General features: G+C 43.0%; 1 protein-coding gene across 19 annotated transcripts in view; it reads right to left on the bottom strand.

The window, feature by feature from the left end:
* Window positions 1-25765, bottom strand: part of KCNMA1 (potassium calcium-activated channel subfamily M alpha 1) — an 879166-nt gene that overhangs the window by 9633 nt on the left and 843768 nt on the right. For 16 of the 19 annotated variants that reach the window (XM_029059250.2, XM_029059251.2, XM_029059252.2 and 13 more), the window contains 4 exons: window positions 15726-15920; window positions 11290-11408; window positions 8172-8396; window positions 5980-6008 (listed from right to left, as the gene is read on the bottom strand). In XM_029059250.2, the coding sequence (XP_028915083.1) occupies window positions 5980-6008; window positions 8172-8396; window positions 11290-11408; window positions 15726-15920 (568 nt within the window). Of the gene's footprint in view, window positions 1-5911; window positions 8397-11289; window positions 11409-15725; window positions 15921-25765 lie in introns of those variants that run through there. The other 3 variants (XM_039911558.1, XM_039911559.1, XM_029059264.2) reach the window with 2 other exon arrangements.

The raw sequence follows: 25765 nt of genomic DNA, 5'->3' as shown, positions 1-25765 counted from the left end.
ACCCTTCTTAAAAACCTCCAGTGGTTGCCTATCAACCTCCACACAAAACAAAAACTTCTCACTCTAGGCTTCAAGGCTCTCCATCACCTTGCCCCTTCCTACCTCTCCTCCCTTCTCTCTTTCTACTGCCCAACCCGCACGCTCCGCTCCTCTGCCGCCCACCTCCTCACCGTCCCTCGGTCTCGCCTAACCCGCCGTTGACCCCTGGGCCACGTTCTCCCGTGGTCCTGGAATGCCCTCCCTCCTCACCTCCGACAAACTAATTCTCTTCCCCTCTTCAAATCCCTACTTAAAGCTCACCTCCTCCAGGAGGCCTTCCAAGACTGATCTCCCCCCTTTTCCCTCTGCTCCCTCTACCCACCCCCCTTCACCTCTCCGCAGCTAAACCCTCTTCTCTCCCCTTTCCCTCTGCTCCTCCCCCTCTCCTTTCCCACCCCCTCAGCACTGTACTCATCCACTCAACTGTATATATCTTCATCACCCTATTTATTTTGTTTAATGAGATGTACATCACCCTGATTCTATTTATTTGCCATTGTTTTAATGAGATGTTCTTCCCCTTGACTCTATTTATTGCCATTGTTCTTGTCTGCCTGTCTCCCCCGATTAGACTGTAAGCCCATCAAAGGGCAGGGACTGTCTCTATCTGTTGCCGATTTGCACATTCCAAGCGCTTAGTACAGTGCTCTGCACATAGTAAGTGCTCAATAAATACTATTGAATGAATAGTACAGTGCCTGGCACATAGTAAGTGCTTAAGAAATTGCTTAGAAAAACACAACAGGCTATCACTGAATAAACTGGTCCCTTGAACAAAGTAGCGTTGTGTGAGGTCATTTTTTCCTCCATTCCACCTCAAAAAGGCTCTGTCATTTCTAGTACATTCTTTAACCTCCAGAGAGGGGATTAAAGCATACCATTCAACCGCTACCCTGCTGCAAGTGAGAGAGGTTGTGGTAATAACATTTCTGTTTGTATATATGCATACATCTGTCTCATCCATTAAAGTGTAAGCATCTTGTGGGCGGGGAAAATATCAGTCTTGTAGTTCCTGAGTTTTTAGTACAGTGTATTGCACCAGAGGGTGCAGTGTAACTTCCTTGTGCCTCAGTTACCCTCTCTGTAAAATGGGGATTAAGACTCGGAGCCCCACGTGGGGACAAGGACTGTGTCCGGCCTGATTATCCTCTATCTACCACAATGCTTACTTCAGTGCCTGGCACATGCCAACTTGTTCATTCCAAGTGCTTAGTACAGTGATCTGCACATAGTAAGTGCTCACTAAATACTATTGAATGAATGAATGAACATAGTAAGCACTTGAGAAATGCCATTAAAAAAAGTTGTTCAACATATCTACTTATTTGTAGTACTTCTTCGGATTTCTTTGGGAGGAAGATGTTATGGAAAATAAAAATGGCAGCCATTGCCAGGAGTCATTTCCAGGCCAACCAATCAGACAGGAAGATGTTAGCTACATGTGGTGGTCCTGTAGGAAGAGGAGGTAATGTTTGCCTGGGATTTTCAATGTGACATTTTACCAGGAGAGCCTTTCTTGGTGCTTCTAGAAAGTGATCTACTGGAAATACTGCAATGCCAAGGAAGGCCTCAGGAACCTGTGGCAGTTTGGTTGTGCTCTCTGTTCAGAGAAGGGTGGAGAAGGGGTGTCATTTACTGCCTACAACAACAGGGCTAACTCAGCTGGGATAGGAGAAGATGAGTGGAAGGAGTCCAGGTTCTGGCTCTATGGAAACAGAGTGCTGGCCTGGGGCATTTACCAGGCTAACTTGGCTGTGGATTGTTAGGTTGGTTCTGTTGTAAGAACTAGTAGAAATCTGACAGAGGCTTAGTACAGTGCTCTGTAGACAGTAAGCATTTAATAAATACCACTGATTAATTGATTAAAGTATGAAGGATGCAACTGGATCAATCCAGATCTAGGTAAATCAGTCCCGTTCCTTAAGCACAAGTTGCAGCAGTGAACTTTATTTTCACAGAAAGGTATGGCAGACTGATGCGAGGTAAACGAGGGGACATTTTGTGAATTGGTTTGAGTGCCTCCCTTACTTTCAACTCCTCCCTCCAATTCGATCAATCGATCAACAGTATTTATTCAGTGCATACTCTGCAGAGTCCTAAACTCCTGGGAGAAGACAACCAAACTGGTGGACCTGATCACGGCAATCCAAGAGTTTACAATCGAGCAGGGGATTCAAACACTAAAATAAGTTGCAGGTTGGGAAAGCAGCAGACCTAAAAGATATGCAAAGTCACTACTCTGAGCCTCAGTTTCCTCATCTGTAAAGTGAGGAACTGTAAGGGGGCAAGAATGGTTAAGATTGAAGTTTCTGAATACTTTTTTGCATCAGCGCTTAGAACAGTGCTTGGCACATAGTAAGCACTTAACAAATACCATAGTGTTATTATTATTATTATAAATGATCAAATTCAGTTTCATCAGAGCTGCTTTGTTTGAATTTTTGAAACTGCTACAGAGAATTGTTAAAAATTCTTAGACTGTGACCAATCTGATTATCTTGAACCTAACCCCAAACTTAGTACATAGGAAGCACTTAACAAATACAACTGTTATTGTCACGTACATAAACTCTAGGTGGGGAGTGAATACACAGGTGTTTAAAGGAAGTGCTATGGGTGGGGGCAGGGTAGAGAGATTAATCAAGGAAGACCACTTGGAGGAGATGAGATTTCAGAAGGACCTTGAAGATGAGGAGAGCAGTGTTCTGTCTGATGTGAAAAGGGAGGCAATTCCAGGAAGGAATGAGGGTGTCAGCAAGAGTCCAGCCGAGGGAGAGAGATATGAGCATGACCCTTCCCATCTGGGATCTGGATCCTTTTTTGGAATGTTGAACTCGGTTTCTGGTCTAGATCTGCCAGGTGTCTGTTCTGAAAAAGCGTGTGCACTGAGGCCTGGCCACTGAGTATTGAATGGGAAATCAGAGGACCCAGCTATACTACGGTAATTGCATCCATTTGCTAGTCCCAAAGGAGCTGTCACCGCTGTAGAATTTAGCCTTTTCACAGTAAGTACTCTCAGGGGAAGAAATGGAAAAGCAGAAAAGATGATGTAGCAAAGGTACTTGGAATAATTGGACACATTTCTGCAGCCCCACAAGCTATGGTGTAGAGATAGTGTCTGAAGGAAATAACTTATTTTGGGAAACAGCAGTTAAAATAACGGAAGCTAACAATACATTTAAGCATTTGAGGAGTATCAAGTTTTTAATTTGTTTTTCTTTAGTTTTTCTTCCTCTCTTCACTCTAGCTGCAGACTTAAGATAGCAAACCATTAGCACAGAAGGCTATTTCCAGTATCTGGAACCTCTCAGATTGGTACTGTGGCATATTCCGTGTGAATGTCTCATTAAAAATATGAAGATCTTAAGACAAGATAATGGGAACGCAAGGTTGAATCTGACTGAAGACAGCATGCCTATACATGGATATTTCATCTTCTTTCCATCTGTTTTCTAAGCACTAAAGAGCAGTGTGGTCTAGTGGAAGGAGTAGGACCTGGGCATCAGATGACTTGGATTCTAATCCCAGCTCTGCCAGTTGCCTATGTGATGTTGTGTAAGTTACTTAACTTCTCTGTGCCTCAGTTTTCTCATCTGAATAATGGGGACTGTAAGCCCCATTTGGGACAAGTACTGTGTCCAATCCAATTAACTTGTTTCTACCCTAGAACTTAGAACATTGCAAGTGCTTAACAAATACCATATTAATGATAATAATAAAATACTGACATGTATCGTGTGTAAAATACCCTTCCGCCATTTAATGTTTTGTTACATTGTATTTTTCCTAACTTGTATGACTGATGGAGTCCTCTCCCCCAAAAGTCTCTCCGGGAAAAAAAAACGTCCTTGCGATGCAGTCGGGACCACTTGATAACTCAGTCATTGTGTTATAAGAAAAGTGAAACATGCTTTGAACTTGATTGAGGCATTGAATTGTTTTTCCTTTTCCTTGACTTACAGAGAGTCTGAAGTTTTTGCACTCTATTTCTCCTTCAAGAGGTCAGTTTCCAGAGGAAACTGACAGGTTTATTTAATTGCTCCTTTGGGATGCAGACAGTTCTAGGCTTTTCTTTTACCAGAGTGGAGTCAGTAAAAGGTTCCCTTCTGGTTCTACCAGAGAATGATTCTACCTCCAAGCTTCTCAATATAAGTTCTTTACTTTTCACCCTGATATTCAACGGCTCCCTCATCTTGGAATTTACAAGCCAGATTGAGAAATTAGTTCATGCATTAATATAGTGTGGGGAATCTTAACCTGACTTTTTTTGTAAAAGGAAAGTAATTGGATAGTTAATAAAAGTTTTCATAGTCTATCTAATCATTCTCTACATTTATGAGTTGGGAAAACCCATTGCTGACAAATGCTTACTAGTGTTTGGGGGATAATGATCTCTTTCTCTCTCTCCTAGAAATGTTAATGTGACGTCTGGAAAACATGAATATTGCTGGTTACTGGGGATCGCCTGTGCTTTTGACTATTTAGTCAAATAGGATTTCAGGTCCTTGGTATTTTAGTCAAGTGGGTGTTGAATGCTGCTTCTTTAATTAAGAACAATTGGGTTTGCATATGTTAAAGTTGTTCCTCTGTTTTGAGGAGTAGCAATAGTTCTCTTTAGTCGATCTTCCTTTTCCAAAACATTAATTTTTCCCCAATCCTATGTGCTATTTATATTTTGAAAGTTTATATTGTTTGAACTCTCATCTCAATGTGAATGGATGAATTTCTCAGAGTGGGGGTTGATATGGATTCTGAGGAGATGAGGCTGCTGTGTAATAACATAGTGGAGGAAATAGGGGCTAGTCAATTATTTTCAAAATCATAAATCATATGATCCTAAAATCATAGGAGCACCCTGGTTCCTGAGTACTAGAACTACATTCCCATTGTTCCCCTATATCTTTACCCCTGAAAACACAATTAGTGAATACAAATAATTTCCAATTATCCACCTGATACTGGGGGCAACACTGGCCTGGATAATTTAAACTCACTCATTTTTGCCATCAATTTCAACCTCCCTATCCACCAAACCATTTAGCACAGCGGCCGACAACTTGACACTTAGCAAAAGTAATTCGTTTCCACTCCTTTCCCTCTCCTGTCCTTCCTACGATCAGATTGCTAGTGAATAGAAATGCATCCATAACTGATAGTCCTCAGAAGATAGGCAGGAGGAACTCTGGAAAATCCACAGACAATCAAACCCCAAATAATTAGGTTGACTGCAACACAAACACATACAATCATTCAATTCTAAGCCTTGATTATTTCCAACTGACTCAAGTAGAACAGTACTTTTTTGGCTAATAATCCTCTTCCCTGTTAAAAGAAAAAAACAGAGGAAAAATTAACCCCAAAGCATGTTAACCAGGTGGAAAGACTGCAAACGCTTTCCAGAAATGTTAATTCACTGGCATGATAAGTCGATTCAGGGTATCACCAAGAGAAACGGAAAGATGTTCATAGGTGTGGACAGACTGATGGGAGGGAATGAGATGATGGTGGGGTGGGATTGGTAAGAGGAGGAGAAGACAGAGCAGTCGGTGGAAAGATGCTTCTTTTTGAGCAAGATTCCCAAGAGGGCCAGGAGCCCCGTGCAAGTTAAAGGCAAGGCAGATGTGGTTAAAGAAAACCGGGGATCGAGCAGCAGTAGCGGCAGCCTCTTTACTTCTGGCTCGGGGTGGGGGAGATAGGGTGAAAGTTGTAGGGGCAGGGGTGGAGGGGGAAGGTGAGGGAGGGAAGCGGGGAAGGGTAGCAAAAAAACAACACAACCCCAAAACCAAACAAACAAACAAACCGGAAATGAAAATAAACAAACCAATAACTGAATAAAGTTTGTAACTCTTTTGTTTAATTTCACAAGTTTTCACAAGGACAAAGTTATAGAAGGGAACCCACAGCAGTTGCTAGGTCATGCAGAACCATTAATGATCATACCTTGGCCCATTCTATTCATCCTTGTTGCACTTTAGAGAGAGAAGTAAGCTATGTAAGTTTTACAATGCTTTTAAACTGTCATATTTCCTGTTGAGCACTTTAACTGGCATATCCTTGTAGTTATAAATGTTCAGAGGGCATAACTTTATAACTTTCTTTGCAAAGGATACACGAAGGTGTCTTCATGATCCATAACTAGCATATATAGAGTTATATAGAGCGCTATAAATAGATATATATTTTGAACAAAAATCATTTGAAAAATATTCCACTCATAAGACTTCTAACCCCATTTAAATATATTTCCTTCTTCACTCCTCCCCACTCCCACCTCTCCATTTCTGTTTAGAACACTGCACTGTCCTTCTGTACTGTGGGTGGTGGATGTGAAGTGGGGGAGGGAAGGGATGTAATTCCTTGCCAGGTTTTGTCAGTAAAAGTGCTTGTCAATTCACACAGCAAGCAAATCTCCAAAAATAACATGCTTGAGGGCATAGGAGATCAAAAACATTATTCAGAAAAACATCTCTTTAGATTTGGTACATGTATGACGATTCCCCCCATCACCCCAACCCCCAGGCACAGTAAAAAAAAAAAAGTTTTCCAAATACATACCCCCCTTTCCATGCTGGGTAGCCCTTCCACAGAGACACCAAAAGAAAAAAAAGTGGTATGGGGTGGTGATATATTTTAGGAAGAGTTCTTCCTCCTCTAGCCCATACCTTTACTTTGAATGAAGACCAAAGTCTATACTTGGAAAAGATTTAAGTCTTTTATCTAAAGGTATTTTTAAAATGAATCCATCCCACTACTGTGGTGATTTTTCCCCCCTGCAGAATGATTTACCTAGCCGTGGGGACCTAAAATTTTTGCAGGCTTTCTGGCATACTGAGGAGTTTACCCAGCTGATCTGTCAGTTGTTTTTGAAAGACTGTGCTAAGATAGCTCCAACAGTAGGGGAAGGTTAGCAGGTGGGCTAGTGAGCTGTTGGCTTCACTAAATCAATTGTGCCCCGAATCCACATGATGGTTTAGCAAGCCTCTTCTTGGAAAAGTCTACAGTTTGCTTCTTTTTTGTATCTTCCATTGCTGTTTCCTCCCACCAGCCTCAATAGACTAGAGGGGATTCAGGCCCTCACAAATCAACCTCGGAAAAAGGGGGTTAAAAATGGTCCTGTGAGGACGAGTGGAAAAATACTTGCTCTTTTCTGAACACTATTTATTCTGTACATAAGGTGAACACTTCACCTTTTAAGATGTAAAAGTCCCAAGAAGGCAATTTTTAGTGAAGACTACCTGATATTTATGATACATATGGCTTTTCATCCCAAATGTCAAAAGTGAAGTTAAAATAGCTATTCAGAGGCAGCATAAATACACAGTATAATAATTTAATATGCAATTAGATCTCTTTTATACTTCATTTAAAAATCGCTAACGTTTTTAAGAGCTCCATGAACTGAATACTTCAGGTTGTGTTTATTCCAAGAAATTACTAAGAGAGAGTAGTATTGGGAAGGAAGGCCTAGAGGAGAAGCAGAGAAGTTCCTGATGTTATATCTTTCTCCAAGCTGATGCTTGTGAAAACACTCTCTCTGCTTTTCCAATACTTCAGGCTGGATGTGGAAACATTCAGTAGCTTTGCAGTGGATTGATTTTTTTAATTTCATTTTTTCTACTTCCAAATAAATGTACTAACTTCCTCAGAGGAAAATTTCAAAAACATCCTGCCCCCCAAAATAAATCCCCCACCAAAAGCACCCTGATACATCAGCATTAAATAACTTTCTTTCTTAAAGAATCTGGACATCAAGAACAAGTGTTGATCCTGAATACACTATCTTCTGATATGTAGCATAGTCACTGCAGTGAGTTATTTATGTTTTCAACATGTCTATGGGTTTTGGGTTTGTTTTGAATAGAATCATAAATAACTTTTGGTCCGTCTGCTTTGTTGCTGTTGTGCTTAAGGGTTTTATGGTGGTGAAATAAAAATGACAATCACATGCACACCGTCATACATATGCAAAATGTTTAAAAAAAAAGGGGGAGGGGGAGGAGTTGGGATGGGCGAGAACTCCAGGGAAAACCGGGAAAGCTATTGTTGGGAAGACTGGGAGAATGCGTGGAGGAGACAATTTCACACATGATAGGAGGGGATGCACGTATCAAAGTCTTTCTTCCTGCACGTACTTCTGTTTGTCTCGAGAATCCCTGGCCTTGGGACGGTGTTGTCTGTTCGCGGTGGAGGGGATGGAGTGAACAGAGGAGCTCTTCTTGCTGGAGGAGTGGGAGGAGTGGGAGGAATGAGAGAGGCTGGCCCGAGATTGGCCAGCGTTGTGGTCAAACTGCATTAAACAGAAGATCAAGTCTGTCGGCACGAGCTCAAACTCGTAGGGTGGATTGGTGATGACATACCTAGAGAGGAGGAAGAGGAGAGTTCAGACTGTTAATGGAAGTGTGGGGGGGTAGCCAGAAAAGTGCAGCCACTCGGGGTAATGAGGGCTGATAGAGGCCTCAAAGAGGTCACATAACTGAGTCCCTGTTTCCCGTCAGTGCTGTGCCTAAAACATCCCAGACCCATGGTGGCCTCTCCTTTTCTTAAGTATCTCTCAGGAGGGAGATTGTGCAGTCTCCCCTGTCCATGTGTAACAGCAACCGGTCAGGAAGTTACTCTTAACTCGACTATTTTAATCCCCCAATCTTCGGAGAGAAGCAGCGTGGCTCAGTGGAAAGAGCCTGGGCTTTGGAGTCAGAGGTCATGGATTCTAATCCTGACTCTGCCGGTTGCCAGCTGTGTGACTTTGGGCAAATCGCTTAACTTCTCTGTGCCTCAGTTACCTCATCTGTAAAATGGGGATGAAAACTGTGAGCCCCATGTGGGAAAACCTGATCACCTTGTAACCCCCCAGCGTTTAGAACAGTGCTTTGCACCACCATTATTTAAGTCCAGGCCTTCATGTTTAGTCCTGAGTAGATTCTGGGTAAGATAAAATTTACTATACATGAAAACTGTCTTAGGCTTCTCCTCAGGTTTAAAACTAGTCCATACCTAGGCTTTATAATATATGCTCCTTTTTAAGCTTTCTTCATGTGTCTCCATTCTTGGTTGCGCTCAACCATTTCCAAATTCTCCTTCATAACGTTTATAAAATACAAACAGGACCCTAGTTAGGAGTTTTGTCCTGAATATAGGGAGATTATTTCCTTTTGATTGCAAAATCCAGATTCTTTTATCTCAGTCCTAGCACATTTGCCCTGTCTCTGGTCCAGATGAGAGGGGCAACATCTCTCCTCCTCCTACCCTACTTCTGTCCTAGCCTAAGATGCTCTCTCCATTTTCCCTGGAAGGCCACCTTCCTCCACAGTCGATCACTAAGCCTATGGGAGGGTACAATTAAATGGTATAGCTACCCCTCCTTTCATTCAATCATATTTATCGTGTACTTTATTTAGTAGAACACTGTATTAAATGCTTGGGAGAGTACAATGTAACAATAAAGAAGACACATTCCCTGCCCAAAACAAGCTTGCAGTCTGGAGGGACTATGGGGCAGGGAATGTGTCCAGCTTCCATTTACCCATCCCCCTGGTTTTCAGCCTAAAACATCTCCGTACTCCCCCCATCCCCCGCCAACTTACCTGCAACCAATCCAGAGGCTAGGAAGAGACCTAGCCTTATTTCTCTTATAAATGTAAGGATCTCTCCTTACGTATCAGACTTGCTCTTTCCTGACTTTGTCCAACTTATCCTCCTTGGTGCCAAGAACCCCTTTCCCCTGTTGACACTTCTCAGCTTAGATTTAGGTTGCTCTAGAAGAGTGTAAACTCAAAAACAGTTCAATTAATACATTCACTGGCCTGAAGTCTGGATATTTGGACTCTAATTTCTGTTTTAGGTATCTGAAAATTTCATATCACCTTTCGAGAAACCATCTTCTCTGCTTGTGGAACTATGAAGAAGGGACTTTTCAAGGTTTAGGTAAGCAGAACATCTCTAGAAGCAATGCACATTGCTTGGCATTGTCTGTTCAAATAATGTTAGAGGGTGTATTGAGCTCAATATCAACAATATTCAGAAATAGCAAATGTTTCCTAAATGAGCTTAGCCATGATACATGCTAATGATTACTGGATTCTCTAGTATAACCTGTGCCCATGTTCTATCTTTTCCTTGGCTTCCTATGTGCTCTGGTATCTACCTATTCCAGCAGTGAATAGATCTCCTCTTTGTGAATAGGATTTCTGAGTCATCCTTTGAAGATGCCCCTTAAAGCAATGATGATTAGACATAGGGGTCACATAACTTTTTGTGTGTGCAGGGACAACCAGGCGGTTAAGCAGGAGGTGGACCATTCACCAACCACAGGGTGAATGTATGCATATAATGTGTCTTTATGAAAAATCGATATAAATGGCTGAGAAGCAACATTACCTAGTTAGTAAAGCATGGGCCTGGCAGTCAGAAGGACCTGGGTTCTAAAGCCAGGTGGCAGCTATGTGATTTTTGGCAACTCATTTAACTTCTCTGTGCCTCAATTCATTCAATAGTATTTACTGAGCGCTTACTATGTGCAGAGCACTGTACTAAGCACTTGGAATGTACAAATCGGTAACAGATAGAGACAGTCCCTGCCCTTTGACGGGCTTACCAGTCACCTCAACTGTAAAATGGAGATTAAGACCGTGAACTCTATGTGGAACATGGACACTGTCCAGTTTGCTTATATCTACCCGAGAGCTCAATATGTGCCTGGCACATAGTAAGGACTTAATAAATACCTCGGGTATTATTATTATCATTATTATATCTTGGCTTTCTTGTCTAGTTTGTTGTTTGGGGTAGTGGAAACACTTTTAAAAACTACTGATCTCGATTTCTATTATTCCTCTTCATGCGAAGGCACAGGAGTTCAGCCACCTAGACCTGTGGCAGGTGAAAATATTACGAATGAAAACATAGTGATGATTTGAATGTTTTTAAAACACCAGGTAATCATTCAGAACTGCAATTTACATGCTTCTCAAAATATAGGAGAATCAAACTTCTTATCTTATATGATAATGTATATATACATATATAGTATAACATATATAATACATATATCTGTGTGTGTGTGATTGTGTACATCTCACCAGCAGCAGTGAACTGAAAGAGGAAATCTTCATAGCAGTACTGACACTGGTTGTTCAAAAAAAAAAACGTTGAATCATTAATAGGCTGAAAACACTGGAATTTTCTGTGAGACCCAGGCATCTCAGGAGAGCACTTGCTGCACTGTCGTAGAGAAGCCCAGAGTGCAGGACTCACCGTTTTGTGCACTGACTAGGTGTGCTCAGATGGGCGTCCCTCAGCCGGTAAATTCCGAAGCAGAGCATGTTGTATGTTTTCAGAGCTTTACAGAACAAATCTCCATAACAGCCACCATCCTAGGAAATGGCACAGAAAAAGAATACCATTTTTATTTTTCTTGGGACCAGTGTTAAGGGAAAATCCATTTTTGAAAAAGTTTTGTCTCTTTTTTTTAAAAGCTTACCCAGCTAGACAGAATGCTTGCCAATGAACAAGGTCATGCCCCTTTTCCCACTCCCTGCTGCATCGCCCTGACTTACTCCCTTTATTCACCACCCACCCCTGTCCCCAGCCCCACAACACTTATGAACATATCCATAATTTCTTTATATCAATGTCTGTCTCCCTCTCTAGACTGTAAGCTTGTCTTGGGCAGGGAATGTGTCTGTTATATTGTTTTGTCGAACTCTCCCGAGCACTTAATAGAGTGCCCTACACACAGTAAGTGTTGAATTACTACAATTTATTGAATGCTTCATCAGTCAGCTGTGTTACAACCTGATGCAGTTGGGTAACACTGATCAAGAATGATTCATCCACAGACTTAATCTTGGCACTCGATGATAGTCAATGGGGTGTGCCCTAATTGCTTTATCAGTGACTTTACCCTGTATATGGAAGAGTGGATAGTGAATGACCCCAAATTTATTTGTAAAATATTGGCTTGGGCAATAATAATCATAACTATCACCATAACCATAACATTAACAAAAACAATAGTGGTAATAAAGCATTTGTTAATTACTTGCTGTGTGTCAAGAACTGTTCTAAGTGGTAGATTATTGGTACATACAAGTTCATTAGGTAGTAAGCAATCCCAGTCCCATGGGGAGCTCACAGTATAAGTAGGAGGGAGAAGAAGTATGGCATTCCCATTTTATAGATGCGATTCCTGAGGCACAGAGAAGTTAATTGACTTGCCCAAGGTCACCCAGCAGGCAAGTGGCAGAGTAGAGATTAGAACCCAGGGCTTCTAACTGCCAGGCCCATGCTATACTGCTTCTCTTCTCTGGGATATGTGTCTGCCTCTTGTGGGCAGGGAATATGTCTAACAACTCTGATATATTGCATTCTCCCAGGTGCTTATCACAGTTCTCTGCACACAGTAAGTGCTCAATAAATATGATTGATTGATTAATTGATTGCACACTCTTTGGGTTCAGGTTAGGGGTGATGGAAGCTAATATATATGTCTAGAAATGTAAACAGGGAATTACCAAAATCCTCCTTGACATCTTGACATATGGGACATCACGGAACGTGGGGTCTCTAAAAGAGTTACAAATTTTTTTGCTACAGCATAAAAATAACTATTTCTATATGTTTTTGTTTATTTAACTGTGATGTCAAAGTCATTCTGGTGATAATTAAAATCACAGTAAGGAGAAAAGGCAACAGCGAGCAGTACGGTGACACCCTGCCGTAGGTAAGAACTGTGTGAAAAGCACAATTTGCAGAGTTTGGAAATGGTGGTGAAGAAATGTGTTTCCCTGGAGCAAAAGGTTCTACGTATTGAATAATGGGGAAGCACAGTTCTAATCATCTTTCCATCTCTCTCAAACAAAGCCTTCTGTCTTGCTAATATGGAATGCATATGATGATGAACTTAATTGAATATGGTGTTATGGGAATAATAACGTAAAATGATTTCACCAATAATCTTGGGACCTGTGGGATGATCCCTGTCATCCACCCTGGAGTCTGGCCACCTTTCAGAGCAGAGCCATGGTGGTTGGAAAGGGCAGTGCTGAAATAAAATTTGCTAGGAATAAATAATAATAATAATAATAATAATGTTGGTATTTGTTAAGCGCTTACTATGTGCAGAGCACTGTTCTAAGCGCTGGGGTAAACACAGGGGAATCAGGTTGTCCCACATGGGGCTCACAGTCTTAATCCCCATTTTACAGATGAGGGAACTGAGGCACAGAGAAGTTAAGTGACTTGCCCACAGTCACAAAGCTGACAAGTGGCAGAGCTGGGATTCGAACTCATGAGCCCTGACTCCAAAGCCCGTGCTCTTTCCACTGCGCCACGCTGCAGCATGGCCTACTGGACAGAGCATGGGCCTGGCAGTCTGGACCTGGGTCCTAATTCTGGCTCCACCACTTGTCTGCTGTGTGACCTTGGGCAAGTTGCTTCACTTCTTTGTGCCTCAGTTACCTCATCTGTAAAGTGAGGATTAAGATTGTGGCCCCATGTGGGTCAGGGACAATGTCCATCCTGACTGTCATGTATTGAGAAGCAGTGTGGCTCAGTGGAAAGAGCATGGGCTTTGGAGTCAGAGGTCATGGGTTCGAATCCCGGCTCAGCCACTTGTCAGCTGTGTGACTTTGGGCAAGTCACTTAACTTCTCGGTGCCTGAGTTACCTCATCTGTAAAATGGGGATGAAGACTGTGAGCCCCATGTGGGACAACCTGATTCCCCTGTGTCTACCCCAGCGCTTAGAACAGTGCTCGGCACATAGTAAGCGCTTAACAAATACCAAAAAAAAAAAAAATCTACCCCAGTGTTTATTCCAGTGCCTAGTACCCAGTAAGCACTTAACAAATACCATTGCAAAACAAAATAAAACAAAAAAAAATAAACAAAAAATGCTTTTAGAAAAAAAAAAGCTAGATTGGGTTTATTCGAACAATCATAGGAATAAAAAATGTCCCTAGTGTGATTGGAAAAAGGGATGCTATTATTCTTTCCCAATTCATTTACCTGTTTGCAGTGGGCATATATGGTCCATTTCTTTCCTTCTTTAGGCCCAATGCATTTTGCACAAACCATGAAAAGTATGTAGAATTTGTGGAGAAAACCCAGGTCTCATCATATACTGCCCTAAAATCTTCTAGGTTACTCACAGTTCGTGGGGAAACAAGTAGGCCATTCAGGAATTTTCAGGCTAAAATAGAAACTAGGGTTTATGGGTTGAGCTGTGACTAGGAGTTAGGTCACAATCTTAATCAAGAATCAGCATGGCCTAGTGCATAGAGCATGGGCCTGGGGCTCAGAAGACCTGGGTTTTGACTCCATGACTCCAGCTCTACCACTTGTCTGCTGTGTAATTTTGGGCAAGTAATTTAACTTCTCTGGGCTTCATCTGTAAAATGGGAATTCAATACCTGTTCTCCCTCTTACTTAGATTGTGAGGCACATATGGATAGGTACTGTGTTTGATTATCTTGAATTTGCCTCAGGACCTAAAGGTCCTTGGCACATAGTAAGCAAGCACTTAAGAAATATTATTATCACCCTCATCATCATCATCATGATTATCTTTAAGGAAGAAATACTCAAGTGATCAAATTGGAATTTGCCCTGGAGATATATCAGCTCTGTAGGGTTGAGCCTTGTGAAAAGACACATTTTTATGGCCTCTAGAGGTAAGGTTTGGCTGGCAAAACCTCCCTTTTTGAGGTGTTTGAATGTCAAGGGTATTTGATATTTGGTTGAAGAGGAAGAAGGATAAGTGAACGCTTTTTCACTTGCCAGGAAAAATAGAACAGGTAGTAGAGGAAACTCCAAGGGGCAGCAGGGTACCTTCTGAGAGACAAGGACCATGTCTAATTCCCATCTCTGTATTGTCTACCAGAACTTAGTACAATACTCTGATACCGAAAACACTTAATAAATAGTAGGAGTAATAACAATAATTAATAATTTTGATATTTGGTACTAAACGCTGGGGTGGATATAAGCAAATCGGATGGGACGCAGTCTCCATACCACGAGAGGCTCAGACTCTCAATCCCCACTTTACAGATGAGATAACTGAGGTCCAGAGAAGTCAAGTGACTTGCCCAAGGCCAAACAGCAGACAAATGGCGGGGCCAGGATGAGAACTCAAGACTTGCTGACTCCCAGGCCCGTGCCCTATCCACTACACCACACTACTTCCCATTATCAATTGTAGTAATACAGTGCTCTGCACAAAGTAAATGCTTAATCAATACCATTGATAGATAAAAAAATAGTATTTATTAAGTGCTTACTGTGTACAGAGCATTGTATTAAGTACTGGAAAAGAATATAAAGTGGGAATTAGATGTAGAACTAGTCCCTTGAGGGACTCCATAATAAATCTGATTGAATGAATATTAATAAAGGTGAGGTTGTGGGCACGGAATATGTCAATGAACTCTGTTATATATTTATATTGCTTTCTCCCAAGCACTTAGTACAGTGTTCTGCATAAGGTAAAAGCTCAATAATTATGATTGATCAAGAGAGGGCTTGAGACAGACGCATGGGGAGCCATGAAACAAAACATTCAAACAGCAAAAGAGACAAGGTCAAATATATAATCCACAGTATCAAAACCAAAGTCAGTAGGGAGTTGTAGCTGGGAGGAGCAGAATTTCAGGCTCCTCATGATTCAGAGTCAGAGTCCACCTGAGCTTACCCCTAGATCAGCAAATGGCCCGTCAAGCAGAGCTAACTGAGCAACCCGACACCGGTCTCTGTTTGCAAGTGTTTGGGGCGTGCTGTAGCCACCTCTCAGCGCATTCTCCTCTGCGATCAGCGCTTCCAGCTCTGGGGTAGCTCCTCCCGTTACCAGGGTCCGGATCAGGGTGAGGATATTGTCATTGAAGTATGTCTAAAGAGATCAAATAAAACTCTTAAAGCAAATACCATTAAAGTCACAACTGAAGACATTCAAATTCAACTTTACTGGATTTGTATTGCTTAAAGTTCTAGGCTGTCTCTTCAAATACTTTTATGTTGGAAGTGAAAAGACAGCAGCCTCCAATTACTCCAATTTTTTTTCTGTCTCATTAGTTTCATACACCAGGGCCTTTGTTTAGAAAACCAATTCATTCACAGTTTTATTACCGGACTATAATTTGAATGATTTTTTATATTCTTTATGGGCAGGGAATGTTTGGGTTTTTTATGGTATTTGCTAAGTGCTTATTATGTACCAGGCAATGTAGTAGATACAAGATCATCAGGTTGGACACGGTCCATGTCCCACATGGGGCTCAGAGTCATTCATTCATTCATTCAATCGTATTTATTGAGCGCTTACTCTGTGCAGAGCACTGTACTAAGCACTTGGAAAGTATAATTTGGCAACAGATAGAGACAATCCCTACCCAACAATGGGCTCACAGTCTAGAAGGGGGAGATAGACAACAAAACAAAACAAGTAGTCAGGCATCAATAGCATCAAACAACATCAATAGCATCAGTCTTAATCCCCCTTTTCTAGATGAGGGAACCGAGGCACAGAGAAGTTAAGCGACTTGCCCATGGTCAGCCAGCAGAAAAGTGGCAGAGAAGGGGTTAGAATTCAGACTCCTAGCCCTGTGCTCTATCCACTAGGTCACGCTGCTTCTCTTCCAACTGGTCTACCAACTCTGTTATATTGAATTCTCCCAAGTGCATGGAACAGTGCTCTGTACAGAATAAGTGCTCAATAAATACAATTGATTGATTCTCTTCCTTGGCATTAGTGGAGGTACAGTGGTTTATCATTATCATTACACTGTAGTCAAGAGCTAAGAGGCTTTAGGACACTTGGTTATAAACCACTGGGCTGCACTCAAAGCTTACAGAGGTTGAAAGCCCTCTTCAATGCACCAGGGGATGCTTTTTGCTACTAATGTCGTTAATTCTTACTGTGGCAGAACTCTAACCTCTGGACTAAACAATTTATTAGTGACTCGAACAGCATTCGGCCATAATATATCAATTAAGCATTTGGAATTTATTCCACAAAAACTCTTCAGGGTATGGAGTAAGTGTAGTGTATCAGAGATTTACTCCACTGAGATTTTGCCAGCATTTGGACTATTGTTGGCAAACAGTGGGCATTTAAAATATTAGTCAATCCACCCATCATTGGTATTTGATTATTCCTTATGTGCAATGCACTGTACTACACACTTGGGAAAGTACAAGTGTGCCACGTGTCAACTGTGTGACTGTGGGCAAGTCACTTAACTTCTCTGTGCCTCAGTTACCTCATCTGTAAAATGGGGATTAAGACTGTGAGCCCCATGTGGGACAACCGGATTCCCCTGTGTCTACCCCAGCGCTTAGAACAGTGCTCTGCACATAGTAAGCACTTAACAAATACCAACATTATTATTATTACAATGCCAAAGGGTAAGTAGAGATGATCCCTGCCCATAAGGAGATTACAAACTAGAGGGGGAGACAGGCGTTAAAATGAATTACAGTTGGATATGTACATACGACTTGTGGGATTGGGACGGGGTGAATATCGAAGTGCTTAAGGGACTAATTTCCTTTAATGTCAAATGGATGGTTTCAAGTTTGCTTAAGTTGGACTGTCTAGTTCATGAGACAGCCCAAGTATCTGGGTACCCTCAACACAGAGAAGCAGTGTGGCTCAGTGGAAAGAGCCTGGGTTTAGTCAGAGGTTGTGGGTTCTAATTCCGGCTCTGCCACTTGTCAGCTGTGTGACCTTGGGCAAGTCACTTAACTTCTCTGTGCCTCAGATACCTCATCTGTAAAATGGAGATGAAGATTGTGAGCCCCACGTGGGACAACCTGATTACCTTGTATCTGCCCCAGCGCTTAGAACATTGCTTGACACATAGTAAGTGCTAAACAAATACCAACATCATCATTATTATTATTCATTTAATTGTATTTATTGAGAAGCTGAGTGAGTTGCCCAAGGTCACAGAGAAGACAAGTGGAAGGGTCGGGATTAGAACCCAAATTCCCCGACTCTCAGGCCCATGCTTAAACCACTAGGCCATGCTGGTTTTGGGGGGGAGGGGGAAGAGTCTATATCCACAGTAGCATATTAAGTTCATTTGCTTTTTAAATCTCGAAGTCATTACCATACCTATTTTTCCCCCTCAGTGTTGAAATCTGGACCAGCTATGAAACACACCTTTTTTTGCTGGGTTAAATTTGGATGGGCTTGAAGGGGTGGAGCCTGCTGTGAAATGGTATGCTCTTTTTCACAGAGAGAGAAAGACTTTCAAAATCACTCTTCCGCAGGCAGAAGTTTGGAGAGGGATCTAAAGAATTCTTCAGTGCGCGAATAAGTTATCTATGGGCCTAATCTATCAGCGTGATGGACTCGGTATTCTCGGCCGGGCAAGGCCCGCGAGATCTATCTTTTCCACTGCACATTCACCATGGGTAGTAATGCCCTGAGCAGCAGCAGCAGCATCTGGGAATGTGATTAATGATGTATATCTGTCAACCTAGTATGCGCACACTACCACAGGCAACAAGACAAGTGCAGAATAAGACTTCCACCTCTGACTTTGCAAGGATATAAGATGAGGAAGGAGAGGGCCTACAATCTCTTATAATAAGACTAGTTTGGTGAGAAAGCTTTCTCTCAGTAAAATCTTTGAGACAGGCATGATGATATTAATAATTATGGTAATTGTTAAGCACTTACTATGTGCCAAGCAATGTACCAAGTGCTGGTGGGATGCCTACAAGCAAACTGGGTTGAACATAGTCCCTGTCCAGCATGGGGCTCACAGTCTTAATCCCCATTTTGCAGATGAGGTAACTGAGGCACAGAGAAGTGAAATGACTTGGCCAAAGCCACAGAGCAGACAAATGGTGGAGCTGGGATTAGAACCCAAGACCTTCTGCCTTCCAGGCCCACGCTTCTTGGTGGTTAGAGCACAGTGAAGTGCTTGATTGCACAGTGTTCCTGCTGTAATAGAGAAATCCTCAAAATTCCACCCATTACATCTGAAAACATCAAGCACCAATGTCCCCACCTTCAAATCATTATTAAGGTCATATCTCTTCCAAGAGGCCTTCTGGGATTAAGCCCTCTTTTCCCTGTTCCCCATCTCCCTCTTCCTTCTGAGTCATCTATGCACTCAGATCTATGACTTTTAGGCAGTTGATATTTCCCCACCCTCAGGTGTACAGCACTTATGTACATGACCTTTATTATGTCATAAATTTTCTGTATCAATGTCCGTTTTCCCTCTGGACTGTAACCTCGATGTGGGCAGGGAACATGTCTTCCAACTCTTTTACCTCATACTTTTCCAAGCACTTAGTACAGTGCTAAATAAATACCACTGAGAGATTGGCATTTATAATCCCACTGGGGACTGAAGATGATTTATTTGCACTCCTGAAGTCGACTGGGTTCATTCCCTTTTTCATATGTGCTTTCAGTAAATTAAAGAGAAGATTGCATTTCCTCCCTCAACTCACATCTCCTTCCCAAATCACCTGTAGAAATTGAATTAAACAATAATTTGTATTACACAGAGGGAATTTCACTTTCTCACCTGTGCTAGTCTTTAGCACATCATTCACTTCTAGAAAATTAAGTTCATATATGCTCAGTTGATTTTGACTCAGTTATTGCTCTTTTACCTGCTGTCTACCAACTGGACTTGACTCCCACCAAAGCACAATACAGTGCTCTGCTCACCCTACACTATCGACTGATAGCTTATTCTCTTGTAATAGGGGCTTCATGACAGCAGCGTGTTTCTCCTTTGCAGGTGTGACCACCATAAAGGAGGCTCATGTCACCATCCACCACCCAGGCAAGTCTTTAAAATTAGTTTTCTTTACAGGCGCTGCCTTCCATCTGACCTATCCCCTATCCAATCCATCTCAAAATTTTTCCATCACCACGGTCCCCTTCACCAGATTCCCAAACTGCCTCCCCTAGCCTCTGTACTAACCCGTCTTGCTTTATCCTGCTGCAGCTGTCTCTGCCCCATTTTGGCAGTGCTCGTGACTTCTAATCCTGGCTCTGCCACTTGTCTGCTGTGTGACCTTGGGCAAGTCCCTTCACTTCTCTGGGCCTCAGTTACCTCAACTGTAAGATGGGGATTGAGACCGTGAGCCCCATATGAGACAGGGACCGTGTCCAACCCTATTTGCTTGTATCCACCCCAGTGTTTAGTATAGTGCCTGATACATAGCAAGTACTTAACAAATACCACAATTATTACTAATTATTATTATTAACATTGCAGCACACACCTCCCACACCCAAGCCTGTGAGGGAAGGCAATGGGCCTGAGTAGTGATGGAGGTCAGAGTGAAACTACTGTCACTTTCTCCCTTTCCCCAGGCCTACACCACCCATCCCAGCTCTGCCACTTGTCAGCTGTGTGACTGTGGGCAAGTCACTTCACTTCTCTGTGCCTCAGTTACCTCATCTGTAAAATGGGGATTAACAGTGAGCCTCACGTGGGACAACCTCATTACCCTGTATCTACCCCAGCACTTAGAACAGTGCTCTGCACATAGTAAATGCTTAACAAATACATTATCATCCCCTTCAAGTTCAGGGTGTTTCGGACAATATGGACTGTAATGAATCCACGGAGTTTATATGGTACGGGGGTAGCAAAGGACACGGGGAATATGGGGACATGGCATGGGGTGGGGAGGCTTAGGGGCTCTAAAGGGATTAAAGTTTAAAGAGTTAGAGGAAGGCAAAATAAACACGACCTGGGGCAAGGGAATGGTGGGGCGAGAAAAGAAAAACATATTTTGAAATGGGTCATCCGGGTGACAGGTAGCAATGTGAGGATAAATTTAACTGGGCATGCCTGGGATGGCAAGCAAAAGACACCAACAGTGCTCACCCATACCTGGGATGACCGTGTCTTTGATGGAAAAAATGTGTGCAGTAAAAGGTAGTGAAAATGCAATTAGAGTTTCCTACAAGAAGTACCGCAGTGCAGATGTTAAGACATTTTTTGTTTCTAGGCGGCAAACCCAGAACTTCAGACAATCTTCCTTATGGTCATCTTTCTGCATAAATACTTGTGAGAGGGATGTGACAAAGAATGGCTGTTTCTCGTGAGTAAGAAACTTTTAGCTCACATGGGCAGAAACTGGATGGGGCATCAGCCCTACTAGAAAGGGGTTGTTCCAAAAGTTTGAGCTAAAGATCAGTCTCTCAGCAACAGGCTTTGGTGGAGACTTTGATTGTTTGACTCCATGCCTAAATAAACAAGACCTGACATACTCAATGAGACCAATACTATATCTGAAAGTAAGTGGCAACAGAGGTTGTTTGGAGAAAATGTGATGATTACTTCGCTTGACATCAATCGATTAACCAATCATCGTATTTACTGAGTGCTTACTGTTGCAGAGCATTGTACTAAACAACTGGGATAGTCCCATGTAACAGAGATGCTAGTCACATTCCCTGCTCACAATGAGCGTACAGTCTGAAGGGGGAGACAGACATGAATAGAAATTAATAAATTATGGATATGGACATAAGTGCTGCGGGGCTGAGGGAGGGATGAACAAAAGGAGCAAATTTAAGTGCAAGGGAAATGCAGAAGGGAGTCCCCTTCAGGAACCTCAGTGTATCCCTGTAACATGCCTAATATTTCCTCTGATAATCCATTAGCGAATACTTCTTACTTATGGCTATCCAAACTTTTGATTCTTTGTGCCTCTGCAGACTTCCCTTGGTAACATATTCCTTTGGCTGACTTTGAATTTACCATTTTTACGCTTCAGTGGATGCTGGCTCGTACTGCTGTTGTGAGATCTGATGAACAACAAAGCCCTGATCTCCCCATCCATGCTCTTTGTGATTTTGAAAAAACCTCAATTCATGACCCTTCTTGCGTTTTTTTGTTTCTAAATACAGCATCCTAATGCTTTCTGTCTATCCTAATTCGTAAGCTATTCCATGCCTCTGATCATTCTCATGATGACTTACACTTTGCTAAACTCTCATCCTGGTCTTTTCCACTCCATCTGGATTGGAATAGATCAGTTGTGAGAGATAAGTCATTTTGCTGACTGCAAGCGGAAAAAAAAAACCCACCACCGAATATAACAATCTAAAAGATTTCAGGAGAAAACAGTGAAACTTCTCCTCTTCTGAAGTTTTATACCTGTAGAGAGATGGTTTTGAATTTACAGATAGTGAGACTTTATCAGGGCATGGACTCCTGATTGATAAGATCAATATGGTAGTAGGAATCTCTTTGGTATTATGAGCATGTAAAGATTCCTATGCTAGGCTAATGCATCTTTTACCCATAAGTGTCTAGCACTGCTGTCACCATTTCCTTCTGATCACCATGATCTTGAAGCCTCTACTTTTTTTATGGTATGAAACCATCGCCCCTGCCCTCCTACCTTCCTTAACTTCTATTTTTAACCACTCAATCTCCAAGGGCTCCTTCCCCTCTGCCTTCAAACATGCCCACGTCTCCCCCATCCTAAAAAAACCCGCTCTTGACCCCACTTCCCCCTCCAGTTATCGTTCTATCTCCCTACTACCCTTCCTTTCCAAAATCCTAGAACAAGTCGTCTACAATGGATGCTTAGAATTCCTTAACTCCCATTCTCTCCTAGACCCCCTCCGATCTGGCTTCCGTCCCCTCCACTCTACCGAGACTGCTCTCTCTAAGGTCACCCGTGACCTCCTTCTTGCCAAATCCAATGGCTCCTACTCCATTCTAATCCTCCTTGACCTCTCTGCTGCCTTTGACACTGTCGACCATCCCCTCCTCCTCCATACCTTATCTCACCTTGGCTTCACGGACTCTGTCCTCTCCTGGTTCTCCTCTTACCTCTCTGGCCGGTCATTCTCGGTCTCCTTCGCTGGAGCCTCCTCCCCCTCCCATCCTTTAACTATTGGAGTTCCTCAAGGGTCAGTTCTTGGCCCTCTTCTGTTCTCCATTTACACTCACTCCCTCGGTGAACTCATCCGCTCTCACGGCTTTGACTACCATCTCTACGCAGATGACACGCAGATCTACATCTCCGCCCCTGTCCTCTCCCCCTCCCTTCAGGCTCGCATCTCCTCCTGCCTCCGGGACGTCTCCACCTGGATGTCGGCTCGCCACCTAAAACTCAACATGAGCAAGACTGAGTTCCTCATCTTCCCTCCCAAACCCGGTCCTCTCCCAGACTTCTCTATCACCGTGGATGGCACGACCGTCCTTCCCGTCTCTCAGGCCCGCAATCTCGGTGTCATCCTTGACTCGTCTCTCTCGTTCAGCCCACACATCCTATCCGTTACCAAGACCTGCCGGTTTCACCTCTACAATATCGCCAAGATCCGCCCTTTCCTCTCCACCCAAACGGCTACCTTACTGTTACGGGCTCTCGTTATATCCCGGCTAGACTACTGTGTCAGCCTTCTCTCTGACCTCCCTTCCTCCTCTCTCGCCCCGCTCCAGTCTATTCTTCACTCCGCTGCCCGGCTCATCTTCCTGCAGAAACGATCTGGGCATGTCACTCCCCTTCTTAAACACCTCCAGTGGTTGCCTATCAACCTCCACTCCAAACAAAAACTCCTCACTCTAGGCTTCAAGGCTCTCCATCACCTTGCCCCTTCCTACCTCTCCTCCCTTCGCTCTTTCTACCACCCACCCCGCACGCTCCGCTCCTCTGCCGCCCACCTCCTCACCGTCCCTCGGTCTCGCCTATCCTGCCGTCGACCCCTGGGTCACGTCCTCCCGCGGTCCTGGAACGCCCTCCCTCCTCACCTCCGCCAAACTGATTCTCTTTCCCTCTTCAAAACCCTACGTAAAACTCACCTCCTCCAAGAGGCCTTCCCAGACTGAGCTCCTCTTCTCCCTCTACTCCCTCTGCCATCCCCCCTTTACCTCTCCGCAGCTTAACCCTCTTTTTCCCCTTTTTCCTCTGCTCCTCCACCTCTCCCTTCCCATCCCCACAGCACTGTACTCATCAGCTCAACTGTATATATTTTCGTTACCCTATTTATTTTGTTAATGAATTGTACATCGCCTTGATTCTATTTAGTTGCCATTGTTTTTACGAGATGTTCTTCCCCTTGACTCTATTTATTGCCATTGTTCTTGCCTGTCCGTCTCCCCCGATTAGACTGTAAGCCCGTCAAACGTCAGGGACTGTCTCTATCTGTTGCCGACTTGTTCATCCCAAGCGCTTAGTACAGTGTTCTGCACATAGTAAGCGCTCAATAAATACTATTGAATGAATACTTACTACGTGCCAGGCACTGTTCTAACACTGGTTAGATACAAGTTAATCAGGTTGGACACAGTCCAGGTCCCACATAGGGCTTATGGTCTTAATCCCCATGGTCTTAATCCCCATTTTACAAATGAGATAACTGAGGCCCAGAGAAGTAAAGCAACCTGCCCAAGGTCACACAGCAGACAAGTGATGTAGCCAGAATTAGAACCCAGGTCTTTCTGACTGTCAGGGTCGCTTTATCCAGTAGGTCACGTCTCTTCGATTGGGCACCAGTCCATTTCTGGTACTGCCCTTTAGGCTGACCCTCCTTCTCTTTCTGTCTCCCAACAGCCCAATGCTATCATTTGAAGTTTTGCTCCATGCCCTTTCATTTGACCATATAATATTTTGTTTGGGGATTTTGCTATCAACCATTCTCCTTCTGCATTCTGCCCTGCCAGACTGAGTTATGATGAGAGTAATGTTTTGATGTTGATGGACTCAGATTCCAGGGCCATGCTGTTTGTCGGCCCATCTCGCTGCTTGACGACATGTACTGTGCTCAGGTAGTGTTGGTGGAAATGCTTTGAATGTGAAGTGCGGCACCTGTAATAGGCCTTCATCTCACCAGTGATAAGCAAGGTGGGATACTACATCGACTCTTCAGGTCTTCCAGTAGTTGCCCATCCACCATAGCATCAGATAGGAACTCTTTACCATAGGCTTTAAAGCACTCAATCACCTTGTCCCCTCCTACCTTTCCTCTCTGATTTCTTACTACAACCCAGCCAGCACACTTCACTCCTCTAATGCCAGCCTCCTCGCTGTACCTCAGTCTCATCTATCTCGTCACTGGCCCACGTCCCATGCTCTGCCTCTAGCCTGGAATGCCCTCCCACTGCACATTCAACAGATGATCACTCTCTTTACTTTCAAAGCCTAATTGAAGGCACATCTCCCCAAAGAGGCCTTCCCTGACTAAGCCCTCATTTCCTCTTCTCCCACTCCTTCTGTGTCACATTTGTACTTTGATTTGCACCCTTTATTCACCCCTCCCTCAGTCCCACAGCACAGATGTACATAGCCATAATTTATAGTAATTTCTCTCCTCCACTCTTGACTGTATGCTCGTTGTAGACAGGGAATGTTTCTACCGACTCTGTTATGTTGTACTCTCCCAAGCATTTAGAACAGTGCTCTGCACAGAATAAGCTCTCAATAAATATGATTAATTGATTGTTTGGTCTGAAACCTGATGCCTCATTGATGCCACAGTACGTCTTCCAAGTTCCAGAAGGACACACTAGTCTTCTTAATTCAGACTTCCACCTACTCATCTAGCCTTGCATCTGTCAATCAATCAGTGGTATTTATTGAGCATTTATTAAATGCAGAGAACTATACTAAGTGTTTAGAAGAGTACAATACAACATAATTAACAATAATCAATTGATGGCATTAATTGAGCAGTTACTATGTGCAGAGCACTGTAGACACATTCCCTGTCTATAAAGAGCTTACATTCTAGAAGAC

Source organism: Ornithorhynchus anatinus, chromosome 3 (genome assembly GCF_004115215.2).
Source record: "Ornithorhynchus anatinus isolate Pmale09 chromosome 3, mOrnAna1.pri.v4, whole genome shotgun sequence".
NCBI lineage: Eukaryota > Metazoa > Chordata > Mammalia > Monotremata > Ornithorhynchidae > Ornithorhynchus > Ornithorhynchus anatinus.
This window is presented reverse-complemented; position numbering and strand designations above follow the sequence as displayed.